This window comes from Sceloporus occidentalis, unplaced genomic scaffold (genome assembly GCF_023333645.1).
Source record: "Sceloporus occidentalis isolate IW3139 unplaced genomic scaffold, rSceOcc1.0.p SCAF_1, whole genome shotgun sequence".
NCBI classification, from domain to species: Eukaryota; Metazoa; Chordata; class Lepidosauria; order Squamata; family Phrynosomatidae; genus Sceloporus; species Sceloporus occidentalis.
The window spans coordinates 292315789-292329574 of NW_028316981.1; the positions used below are offsets into that span (position 1 = coordinate 292315789).

A 13786-nucleotide genomic window follows, 5' to 3' on the forward strand; every position below is an offset into this window, starting at 1 on the left:
TAATAAGAACAGCTGTACTTTAAATTGCCAGATTCAATACTTTAATCAAACTGAGGGCAATGTTGTTAGTATGGTAATGCTTTTAAGGGAGAAAACACAAACAAAGTAAGGCAAAAACAGAGAAAGACATAGTATTTTTCTTACCTGGAAAGTCTCCATTAATCTCATCCATTTCTAGGACGATATCATAAGGTACACCAGCTTCTGCAAGTAGCACATTTAGTTGGCCAGGCATACGGCCAGCCACAGGATGAATTCCAAACCTAAGCATGGTGGGATTAAGAAGTGGCAGAATCATTTATGAAGTACATACAAAGCATCAGAAGTATTTTGCTTCCTTGTTAATCAGCATAGCAAAAACATCACACTATATTCTCAAATATAAGAAATAGAAACCCACAGCAGGTAGAGTAATTTGCCTGACACACCACAAAAGTAGAGATCTGAATCCAGGTTTTGAAAGACCCAAAACCTGGTTTAGCACTTCATACTTTGAACACAACTTTCTTCTCCCCTCAGAAAGGGTATCCAAGAATAAATAGCTAAGATGCTCTATATGTCCTATAAGGAGTAAACATTGTTCACCACTTTAAGACACGAAATGATGAAAGACTGAAGACAAAACGTAGTACTTCATTACACAGTGGGATGTTTTAAATATGAAATTTGCCATCACAAAATGTGCAGGCCACTGATTGGGGTGTCAGGTGAAAACAGGACAGGGCTTTTACTGGCTGCACAAAAAAGAGAATTGCAGTTAATGAAGCATGCATGACAAGTATCTGCTGAAATTCCTTCTTCTACATTACTATTAAAGGTACAAAAGCCCTGCCCTGTTATTCATCTGGCAGTCCTAACCTGAGCATTGTTGTTGTTGTGTGCCTTCAAGTCATTTCCGACTTATGACAACTAAGGTGAAACTATTACAGGGTTTTCTGGGGCTGAGAGGGTGTGATTCACCCAAGTCACCCAATGGGTTTCTAGGGCTCAGTGTAGAATCAAACCCTGATCTCCAGTGTCCCAGTTCAAATCTCAAGCCACTGCACCATGTTGGATCTCATGAGCCATGAGCATAGATGGCTTTAAAGGACATGCACAACCATGCAGAATAAGATCATGAATAGATGGCCATAGTCATAAAGGAACAGGTAAATTGTACATCCAGAATCAGATGGAGAATGCCTCCAAATACCAGGTTCTGGAGAACAGTAACAAGAGAGGGCTATAGTACTTGGGCTGTGCTTATGGTATTCCTATGGACATCAGGTTGGTTATTCTGAGAAACAATAGGTCCTTGGTCTTGAACAGAAGCACTCTTCCTATGTCCTCTCACACAATAAACTAGCTGCCATTCTCAATAGTATTTGCATGTTTAAGCAATATGTAGAAAAGGAGTAAAAGAAATTAAGTAAATGACCAACACAGCCACCATTACATCTCCATATGTTACAACCACCATCACAATCCAGCAATTAGCCATATCTGAAATCCACTAAAACATGAGGAAAGAGAGTAATTTATCATAGTGTCAGCCTCAACCTTCCCCCACCCAAAAGTTTACAGCCAAGAGCAGCTATGAGTATTAGTAGTTTCTACTCAAAAATAACTATGACAAGGAGGGTACATTTCACAGCTGGGTTTAGAAAAAAATGAACTTAAATAGCTTTTCTCAAACACCTCCAGGGTAAAAAGTTACTGTTAAGGAAAAACCAATCCCTACAAAAATTCAACATGACACGAGATTTTGTTCAGAACCCAGGTCTTGTCCAAAGAGCAAGGATTTAGCTGTTCCTGGATCGGACCTCAAATACAAAAGGAATGAACTCCTGATGTTATCACACTAATGGGGGGTGATTTCTGCCATAAAATTGCTGAAGAGATTAAACCTGTGACAGGAAAGGCAGGAACAGAGAGAAAGATCATAGCACATTTACTTAATTAACTGCACCAGGCCATTAGAAACATGGTTTTTAAAAGCTTTACCTTCTGTTCCTGGAAATCTCTGGCCTGAATCTAAGAAACATTGAATGGAATGATATAATAAAGAGGCTGCTCTGTTCCTTGAGGCAGTATGGTGTTGTGGTTTGAATACTGGGCTAGGACTCTGGGACACCAGGGTTCAAATCCCTCTACAGGGATACTAGTACTAAATCCCACTTGTCCAATAGATTGACTCTAGTTTGGATAAATAGCTAGAATTTGGGCCAGCAAATTTGTTTTAATGAATCTATCAAGAGACACATCATGCAAGTGTCATAACAGTGTGAGCATGTACATCCCATTTACTGATTGCATTCCCATTCCCATGTGTATATACAGTCATCCCTCCATATTTGCGGCTTTGACATTTGCGGATTTGATTATTCACTGATTTCATCAATATGTTCTCTCTAGGACTGTCTAGTTCCTCCAGTGCAACTCTGTGGTCAACTTTAACTAAAAGTTGCATTGAAAGACCATTTGTAGCTACTCCAGTGCCATTCTATGGTCAGTGTATGTTGGACATTGACCACAGAGTTGCACTGGAGGACCTAGAAATTCCTAGAGAGGTGTCCTTCAGGTAAAAACATGGTGTTTTTGTTATTTGCGGTTTTCCCATATTCACGGGGGTCTTGTTCCCCTAACCCTAGTGAATATGGAGGGACAACTGTATTCCCATTTACCAGACTGGTTGGAAAAAGCATTTCTGTGATTTTTACTTGAAAGTTACAACTAGCTTCTAACCATTTAAAAAAAACATAAGATCTAGAAACTTGGAAAGATGCAAGAAGGCAAAGAAAAGATGGAGAACAGTGTATTTTTTTGCTTGCAAAGCACATCTGCAAAACTGCACATAGCCCTGAGTATACTTCATAGAGGGAAATATTTGCAATCCTTCTAGCAAAGACCAGATGTAGAATCAGATATACAACAGCAAAACAAATAGGACAAAATATTAAGAAGCTTAAAGTTTCAACCAGCCAGCCACTCAGTAATTCAAGCCATGTGAAATAGTACCTATGCTTTCCAGAACCCACAGTGAAACACAATAGCTTTTAGAAGACCTTTTACACTGAAGTCTGTGTGAGAATCCAGGCAAGAGATGAAGTTATACTTGAGCAATTTTTATTACAGTTCAGACTTGGATGTTATATTTTACTTATCTCTCTTGCAGCAGAAGTGATCAGATGCTCACTTACATTCTCTCACACATACACAAACACTCGCTTACATTGTCTCTCACAGACATACATACACATGCACACTGATTTTCACTGCTGGACCTTAATTAAGAGAAATGTTGCCAGACTTCAGAGTTAATTGTTTTCCTTTTCATAAAGCCCAAACAAGAAAGAGCAGATGGCAACCAGAGCTTGAAAAAGGTATTTTTTGGATTGTTGTTGTTGTTGTGTGCCTTCAAGTCATTTCTGACTTATGGAGACCCCAAGTTGATGCTATCACAGGGCTTTCATGTTCACTCTTGCCCCTGAGGCTGACAGAGTATGACAGAGTGTGGCTTGCTCAAGGTCACCCAGTTGTTTTCCATGGCTAAGTGGCGATTTGCACCCTGGCCTCCAGAGTCTCAGACCAACACCCAAACCATATCACACTATCTCCCTTACTTTTTTGATTACAGCATCCACAAATCCTGAGATTCTGGGAGTTGTAGTAACTTGTAACTTTGCCAAGCGCAGGATTTTTTAACCCTTGTCTTATAACCCAAACAACTAAAAGACACATGTATAGTGGTTGCAGGACACTATCAGAGCTGTACTGGTCTTATCATGCTTGCTCATCCAAACTTCTTTTCTGGTTGGCTCACTAGCACCAGAACTCTGTTATACAACTCATTCTAAATTATAGAACTATTCCGAGAGAAAACCAGCCACTGCAAATAAGTTCCTTAATTATAAGTAGACCAGAGTGTGTTGTGAGACTGATTCCAAGTCAGGTTTGACCATTGGTCTGAAATGACTCTGTTGTCAACATCCCTGACCATCTTTAATTCTACATTTTCCCTAAATCAAAAAGAACTGAGCCGAGCCACTGCCAACTACAAAATCCTTAACCATTTATATCATTTCTTATCTCTAACATCTGTCCTCTCTAGTTTTGATGTTCATGTACTCCAAACAAACAGAACAGCACTCTAAAGTATGTTCTTTCATTCAAATCATATTGAAGATGAAGTAGAAAAAGTGTGTTTCTAGGAAAGAAGTCAGCACACTGAAAACACACTGACTGCATGCACTAGAATAATCGGATGCAGAGGGTCTAGCGGAGCATATTACATAGCAAGTTTGTAACTTCTTTGCAGTGCTCTGAGATGTTACTGAGTAAGCAGTGATAGGCATCAAGCAGATATAGCTTCCTAAGATCCCATGTGTCTCCATACTTTTGGCAAAAGCTACAAGAAGTGCTATGCACACATAGATTATTAATTAAATTATAGCAAACAAATTCTGAGACAGGCTGGACACATGAACATCTATTGCGCCAGTGCAGTAACAGCATATTCTTTCCAGCTTTATATAATAAAGATGTTGGCTGCATTCCAGTTGGGCAGCATTGCACACACAAGTGGAACTTCTCTACTGCAGATTATTAGGAAGAAAGAAAACCATGCCTTGCTAAATCCGTGGCTATGTCTGGAAGCCACATCCATGCTCAGGTCTTGAATTTGAGTAATACATAAGTTTAAGAAAAACCTGGATGTTATTTAAATTCATTTAGACATTTAAAATATATATACTGCCTTTCCAGACAAAATGTGTGCACACACACATACTGCATATCATGAAAAGCCAGTTTCAAGTTGCCACTGAACTATGAAACTCACTGGGCCAGCACTCTTCCTCAGCTTACCTGACCTATCAGCATGTGTGAAAACAGTGGGGATGAAGGAGGTCATCTAATGCTCACCAGAAGAAGGGTAGAGTTATATAGCTCTGGTTTAGCCAGGTTCTACTTTCCAGGCATGTTACCCAGTGCCTGTTTGGACTGCCATCTCATCTTGATTCCTAACTTTAATTTAAAAAAAAAGTACGTTTCTGTTATGTATAAGAGCTTGAGTAATAGCGAAAATGTGGAGGCACTCTTCTGTGAAACTGTTCTGCAAGAAACAAGTCCACCGCTACATTTCTAGGCATGAGGGAAGTAAGAGTAAGCTGCACAGGTCCTGGAGGGATAGATGAAGTGAGGCAAGAGAGTAGTTAGGAAGGGAGAGTGAACAGAGTGCAAGAAACAAAGGAGGAATGCATTGTGAGGGTGACTGCTACTACATCTGATAGTCCCGATAAGAAATCTGTACTTTCATGATAGTGGCCACTATCAGAAACAGCTATAATACCAAGATTTCTCCAGGTACTTAGTTACCATTAAAGTCACACATAAAACAAACAAAGAACCCTCTTTACTTGTTCTCTTAAAGCAATGAAATACTTTAAAGTTATTTTTTAATCATTTATGTGCTACAAACTGTGGGTCTGTTGTACAAAACATCCTCCGTTTTCTATGTTCTTTACCTCAAAAACAACAACAACACAGCAGAGCATGGGGGAAAATAGCATTTGGATCATTTGATATTCCTTTTTCATCATTTAATGAAGTCATACCTCTGTAATTGTGAAAGTAACTTGTACAAAGTTGGTTACATTGCAAATAGAGTGAGACTATCCCTTAGATTCTAATCATAACATAATACAGTTCTACTTTAGTTATTGTGGCATGGAAGAAATGACAAGTAATTCGTTATTTGTAACTGATTTCCTTCTAAGCTCTAGTCTCAAGCAGGCCCATTCACGCAGGTAACAGTGGTGTATTTTTGTTTCTAGTAACAGTAGTGTGAAGCTCAGCCTCACATAAGCACTACCTACAAAACCTAAGTGGGTTTATACCATGACCAAAGTAGACGCATCCACTTTCTGATTGAACTTTTCTCTAGTTTCCCTAAATCACAAGTTCAGATTAGTTTAATGAATGATTTAGTCAAAAAAGCCAAGTATAAAGTTAATTACATTTCCCGGTTTCAACGTATATATTAGAAGGTTAAACAAGAAAATGTTTCTAGTCTCTTGCCCACACCACAAGTGAAGAGGGAAGTTGGGAATATGTGAGTGACACTCCAACTGATTCATTACCACAATCATTCCAAACAGCTTTGGGGCAAATCAGCACAAGCCTTTCCAAACACAAGAGTAAGCATAAAGGAAGAGCCCTGATACAGGATCACTGTAGCTGGTTGGAACAAGGTGCTGACACAATACCTATTTTGCAACATCCATGGTTTTCCATCTTTCCCTTTATTGACAGCAAAAGACATGTGAAGAATTATGACAAACCCCAAAATTGTTTTGAGAACTATATGTAACAAAACATTATGCCAGACAGCAAAAAATAAAAAATAAAAAACAGTCACCAAGAATGGATCTTAACTACTTGGAAAAAAGGGTTGAGCTGCATAATCAGCAGGATCACATGCTGCAGCTTTGGATGGATTTCACACTGTAACTGGAATTAAAATTGGAATAACAACAACAAAACAAATCAGAACACATTGTCACCTACCATTATATACTAGCTGAACAAGTGCAGTTTTCATGGTAACTAGGGAGCAGACAACTTAGAAGTCAGGGACAGGTCTTCATCCCAAATTTAAGCATCCAGCTCCAAGGCTGGATTGTCAATGGTGCCACTGGAGCAAATGCTCCCAAGTTCCTAAGTGGTGTTACACATGCACAAACACGCAAGCTTTTAAAGCTGTGATAGCCAAGAGAGAAATGCTTCTGGAGACAGAAGAACTGTACATTTCCCCACTACATTTTCCACAAGCTGTTAATACTTACCACCATCATCACACCACATTTCCTGTCTACAAACGTACCGTATTTTCCGGCGTATAAGACGACTGGGTGTATAAGACGACCCCCAACTTTTCCAGTTAAAATATAGAGCTTGGGATATACTCACCGTATAAGACTACCCCTCTTCCAACACACACCAAATAAAAATTAAAAAACATCAGATTTGATTTCAATATGGTAATTTTAATTCAAATGGCATGCAGGTACTTAGCAGGAAACCTTGTTGTATACAAAGCCTGCTTGGATTGGTCAGCTCTCCCTACCTGCCCAGTGCTCCCTGTCTCCAAGACTATCAAAGCGGTAGCTGCTTTCATACGATCGTCGCATACGGTGGGGATGTGGCCCTTTTTTAGCTCCCCCCACCATATGCGGCGACCGCAGATTCTCCAGTCTGGCTCAGAAGTTTCAGCACCTGCCCTATTAAGATGACACCCGGCGTATAAGACGACCCCTGACTTTTGAGAAGATTTTCCTGGGTTAAAAAGTAGTCTTATACGCTAGAAAATACAGTAAGTAAAAAAGTGGATGGCACACTGGTGTTGCTTTTTTTAGCCTCAGAAAAGCTGGGTGGGACAAAGGCAGGGAGGATACCCAGAGGTGCCCCTTCTTGGACCTAATTGCCTTGGCCCTGGAGATGGCTCCACCATAGACTCCTTCCTAGCAGTACTCAATGAGTTTATAATGTTAGCTTTCAAGTGTTTTAATGCCTGTCGCACACACAGTATCCTTATGAAAGCACTACATAACATGTCTGTTCAGTTCTAAATTCAAAGCAATGATGCATGCAGTACAAATGATGATAGCTCAAACTGTATAAAAGCATCTCAAGTTTTTCAGACCCAAGAACAGTGGGGACTTTCAGTGGTGATAACCATGAAGAGGACGGAGAGATTTTTGTGCCTGTTTCTGAGACCCTGGGAAAAGCCAATGAAAAAGGAAAAGCCTTCACAGAAACTGAACACTCTTTCTGTTTGGTGCCACACTAGAAGTGTACTAGCCACCCCCTCAACCTAATAGCAACGAAAGACATACAAATACTGATTTCCAACTGTAGAATAGATTCTAATTTCAGAGCTTCACAGAAACACTTCTGTTCCTTGAGGGGAAGTGTGTCATGATGTACTCCATAAAAACCAATCAACACAGACTGCAGAGTGCACCCACGACAATAATGTTATGTGTAGTTAAAGATTAAGAACAAACCAGGGTTTGTACATCAAGTGTTCTGAAGTAATGACATGGGTTACTGTGCCCAATAAAGTTGACTGCTTCTTGGGCAAGACCTCAAAACATAAATATCTGATGGTACAGGAGAGGTCATGAAGCTATTGGCCTGCTCCTGGATATGCTACAATTGCAGGATGGGATGATCATGGGGTATCTGCTATCAACTCTGCACCTTTAGGCAAACAAGTTAAAGATCCAGGAAACTAAACTTGAATCAGATAAATTGATCTTTGTGTTGAAGGGTGTGGGACAAAGCTTTCAAAAATCTTAACCTGTTTGCTAGAACAAGAACTTATTTCTGGCAACCTGCTTACACTCTTGCTTCAAAGTGGGCTGGCTGCAGACAGATGAGGATGACCAGATAAACAGGGAAGATTAGAAAATAAAAGGAGTATTTCAGGTTGCAGGTGCATCTAATCCAAGTAATTCTGTTTTCTTCCATGCAATGGCCAATCCAGATGCAACATCAAATAATTATCTAATGCTTTCTTTCTCTGAAAGCCTTTAGGTTGGCAACTGTCCTAGCCAGGAGAACATAATGCATTTCAAGCAACCTACTGATACCTTTTCTTTTCCTAACTTGTATTTCTTATTTCTCTCTTAGACAAATCATAAAATCATAGAAACCCCCTGCCATGCAGGAAATCTCAATCAAAGCATCCCCGACAGATGGCCATCCAGCCTCTGCTTAAAGACCTCTAAGGAAGGAGACTCCACTACACTTGGAGGGAGTTTGTTCCACTGTCGAACAGCCCTTACTGTCAGGAAGTTCCTCCTAATGTTGAGCTGGAATCTTTTTTCCTGGAGCTTGCATCCACTGCTCCAGGTCCTAGTCTCTGAGCAGCAGAAAACAAGCTTGCTTCCTCCTCAATATGACATCCCTTCAAGTATTTAAACAGGGCTATCATATCACCTCTTAACCTTCTCTTCTCCAGACTGAACATCCCCAGCTCCCTAAGTCGTTCCTCGTAGGGCATGGTTTCCAAACCTTTCACCATTTTAGTCACCCTCCTTTGGACACGCTCCAGTTTCTCAATGTTCTTTTTTCATTGTGGAGCCCAGAACTGGACACAGTATTCCAGGTGGGGCCTGACCAAGGCAGGATAGAGTGGCACTATTACGTCCCTTGATCTAGACACTATACTTCTATTGATGCAGACTAAAATCGCATTGGCCTTGTTAGCTGCCGCATCGCACTGTTGACTCATGTTCAACTTGGGGTTACTTGGACTCCCAGATCCTTTTCACACGTAGTTTCATTCAGCCAGGTGTCCCCCATCCTATATCTGTGTATTTCATTTTTCTGCCCTAAGTACAGTACCTTACATTTCTCCATGTTGAAATTCATTTTGTTAGCCTTCACTAGCTTTCCAATCTATCAAGGTCATTTTGAATCTTGATCCTGTCCTCTGGGGCTACTCCCCCTAATTTGGTGTCATCTGCAAATTTGATACGTATGCCCCCAATTCTGTCATCCAAGTCACTGATAAAGATGTTGAATAGCACTAGGCCCAGGACAGAGCCCTGTGGGACCCCACTGGTCACTTCTCTCCAGGATGAAAAGGAGCCATTGTTGAGCACCCTTTGGGTTCGGACAGTCAACCAATTACAAATCCATGTAACAGTTACGTTGTCTAGCCCACATTCCATTAGTGTGCAAGAATGTCATGGGGAAACCTGTCAAAAGCCTTACTAAAATGGTAGAACTCTCCCTGAAGGCTGAATTTAAAAGTACCATCAACATTGAAGGCAACTGCAACAATGAGTCTCCAAAAAGAGAACTGCTACTAGAGAGAGAAAAAATTCTCCCAAAGCTCAACCAATGATACAGTGTCCTAGAAGAATGAGGCCACTGTTGAAGAGAAATCTCCAGACATTTGGGTATGTGGGCAACATGAAGTGTTCTCCCCATATTAATTTTCCAGATTATTCATGTATTTTAAAAACAACACAGACAACATCCAGTGCATCAGTTGAGCACCTCTTCGGTATTGATGAGTATGTCATGACTGATACAAATTGTTCAGTAACATGCTTGATATCCTAGTACTTCTGAGGCTAAACTAGGCTCTGATGGAATCAAAACTTTAGTTTTCAGAAAAGGGCTCTTCAGACCATCTGTTTAAATAATTCTGATGATGGTTTTTGCAAAGTGTTGATGATGGAGGGTGACTCTGGCTTATTTATATTTGCACATACTGTATATAGTTTTGCTTCCTGCATCCTTTCTGTATGTGTCTATATTTCTTTTCGACTACTGTTGAGAAATGTGATTTTCCAAATTGATGGAGCTATTTCCCAAGCTCAAAATAGGAAAGAAATAGGGAAATAGAGTAAAATCATGGATATATTTTTCTCCAGCATTCCAGTAAGCTTTTTTATGGAACAACATAACATAAATTTAAACACCAAGTTAGAATTAACGGCAGTGTAATAAATGTCCCCCTTTCAACATTAATGTAACTAGCATTTTTTTCCTTCCTTTTCAGTATAAACATAATGTGGTGGCTCTTTCACTAACTTTTCTATCTTGGGAGACTGTCTTCTCCTCCCACGGCAGCCATCTGTGTTGCCAAAAACCTGCTCCAGAAGATTTGCCAGCCCTCTATGTGGCAGCTGCTGGAGGGAGGAGGAATCACTGATCCTAGTAGGATCCAGGCAACACACACCATGGGCCAGAGTAAGAATGACAATGAAAAAATAACAAAGACATACAGCCCTGGTCAACAACACTGGTTGAGCTGCGAAGCCACCTTAGATGCTATGAAGAAAAAAGGTGGGCTGGGAGCCCTCAAGTAAATATATATCCAAGCAGTACTTGCAATCCTCTGTGCAGCATCCAGACGTGAAAGAAAGAAAACAAGGAAAGAATTTACAGTTTCTTCTGAAGCCACACCGCAACCCTGAAGCAGAACTCATGCAATACACCAGAATAGAAATGCATGTTGTAGGGCTTGGCAAAAGCAGGAGTGATACAAACAGTTGTTAATTATATTGGGCTCTCAGGCTGCAAGACACTAAACCTTTGACTTACAAGGTTTGCGGTGTTTATCTTTTGCCTTTGTCGAGTAGGGTATATTTACATTCTGCAGTTAAGCACTAGGGAGAAACTATGTTCGTGATATTACTGGTTCACATATTCTCAAACTGTTACATAAATTCTAAATCTAAAGTGGCATTTAGTAGACTGTGTTACTGAAACATCTCAGTGTTTCAAACAAAACATATAACACTATGTGAAGAACATTAAAATCAGTGTAGACAGTTTAGATTAAGACTGGGTTTAGACATCAAAAGTGAATCATAAATTAAGAGCCTTCGGTAATCTAATATAGCAATGCTGCCTTGGAGGCCTTAGTTCAAATCTCAGCTCCCATGTAGTCACAATGATGGGGAAATGATACTACACCTCACCAGAAATACCTGCCTGCAAAAATGAGAATAGTGATGTAACTCAATGAACCATCACAAAGAGAAAAAAAAAATAGAGAATGTTGCTAAGTAGTGAGAGTGTTCTTCCTAACCTGGGCACCCCACCAGATATGCTATGCCTAGTCATGTTGGCTAGGGAGTTCTGGGAGCTGTAGTGTGTGGGGTTTTTTTTAAAGTAGCTTTTCCATCCCCTTTTTCTTGTACCTCTAGTCATTCCTTGGTCAATGAACCAATTTTCTGCTTGTCATAAGTGTTTTGGTAGCTTTATATGAATAGCAAACTAAAGGTTTTGCTAAGTTTAACTTTTTTGTCACTGAAGGACAATTCACCAGTTTCATTTCACACTGCTCAGGTCTGGACAGGGAACTAAACCTATCCATTCAAGAGAAATTTCCTTATCATTAACACTGCAATATGAAGGCCTCTCTGTTTTTTTAAGCATTAGGATTTACTTAGCATAAGGAGAATTATGGTACTCAGAACTGTACACAATGTAACAGGTGAAGTTTGACCAAGATTGAATAGAGTGGCACTATTACTTTCTATGATCTAGACACTACACTCCTATTGACCCAGACTAGCAATTCCCCGCTGCTAGTGGGGAGGTGACACGATAGCCATGTTTAAATATTTGACGGGATGTCATATTGAAGATGGAGCAAGCTTGGTTTTTGCTGCTCCACAGACTAGGGAGATTATCGCACTGCGTTCTGAGAACGTTCCTATCATCACGTGATGAGAACGTTCCTGGAACAGATATTACTGCATTAGTAAACTAGAACGTGATCAGAACGTGATCAGAACTGCATTTTACCGCACAGCGATTCCTGAAACCGTTCCGAGAACATATTCCACCAAGGCCGCCTCCGTCTCCTGATTGGCTGAAAGAATGACAGGCAGGGAGGCAGGAAAGCAAGCAGGCGAGCGACTGCAGTGAGGGAAGGGGGGTGTGTGAGAGAGAGGGGGGGGAAAGGAGGAGGGAGGGAAGGGAGGGAAGAAGGAGGGATCGGGAGGAAGGCAGGGAGAAAGAGAAATGAGGAGAGATGAGCCTTGCAAGTTACATCCCAAACCTCCTTTGCAAGGCTGGGAAGAAGGAGGAGCTCCATGCAGGTCTCTTCAAGCCGAAGAAAAGCAAGTTGCCAGGGAGGGGACTGGGCCAAGGGCAGAGCCCCGGCAGCCATAGCAGCTCTTTAAACCGGTTAGAAAAGAAGAGTCCTCTGCTGTCATCCCAATTCCCCATTTTGGCTGCTTGTCAGCCTTTTGCCTCCTGTGTGTGTGCGCATGTAATGTGTGCCTTCATAGAATCATAGAATCATAGAGTTGGAAGAGACCACAAGGGCCATCCAGTCCAACCCCATTCTGCCATGCAGGAAATCACAATCAAAGCATCCCCAACAGATGGCCATCCAGCCTCTGCTTAAAGACCTCCAAGGAAGGAGACTCCACTACACTCTGAGGAAAGAGTGTGTTCCACTGTCGAACAGCCCTTACTCTCAGGAAGTTCCTCCTAATATTGAAGTGGGATCTCTTTTCCTGGAGCTTGCATCCATTGCTCCGGGTCCTAGTCTCTGGAGCAGCAGAAAACAAGCTTGCTCCCTCATCAATGTGACATCCCTTCAAATATTTAAACAGGGCTATCATATCACCTCTTAATCTTCTCTTCTCCAGGCTAAACATCCCCAGCTCCCTAAGTCGTTCCTTGTAGGGCATGGTTTCCAGACCTTTCACCATTTTAGTCGCCCTCCTTTGGACACGCTCCTTTTTGAATTGTGGTGCCCAGAACTGGACACAATATTCCAGGTGGGGCCTGTGAGCTTCCCTCCCCGCTTTAATTCTTGTCTGGCTCTTTGCTATGGAATTCTGGGAGTTGTTTGCTTGCTTTTGTGTGTTGCTCCAAACAGAGGAGCTTTTGTGGGTTCCTTCCTGGAGGGAAGGAGGAGAAGGTCCTGGGCATCCCTGCCATCCTTGCCTCCTGCAGGCTGCCAGCACAGGAGCCCCGCTGGACATGACACTAGAGGCCCCCGCAGAAGCAGCCAGACCCTCTCCCTCTTGCTCTCTGCTCTGGCCCCCCTGTTTCCCTCTCTCTTTCTCTCTCTTTCTCTCTCTTTCCCTTCTTTCCTCTTCTCTCACTTGTCCCAACTTTCCTCCCTTCCCTCCCTCCTTCTTTCCCCCCTCACACACACACACCTTCCCTCACTGCAGTCGCTCGCCTGCCTGCCTCCCTCCCTGCCTGTCATTCTTTCAGCCAATCAGGAGACGGAGGAATGAGAGAACGGATTTGAGAA

At 41.5% G+C, this 13786-nt stretch overlaps 1 protein-coding gene across 2 annotated transcripts in view; it reads right to left on the reverse strand.

Annotated features, from left to right (window-relative positions):
* The window catches only part of NNT (nicotinamide nucleotide transhydrogenase), an 80108-nt gene that overhangs the window by 11602 nt on the left and 54720 nt on the right, over positions 1-13786 (reverse strand). For both annotated transcript variants that reach the window (XR_016277790.1, XM_089495852.1), the window contains exon 21: positions 145-263. Coding sequence is in view for 1 of the 2 variants with exons in the window: in XM_089495852.1 (XP_089351978.1) it covers positions 145-263 (119 nt within the window). In the remaining variant the exon portion in view is untranslated. The remainder of the gene's footprint in view (positions 1-144; positions 264-13786) is intronic.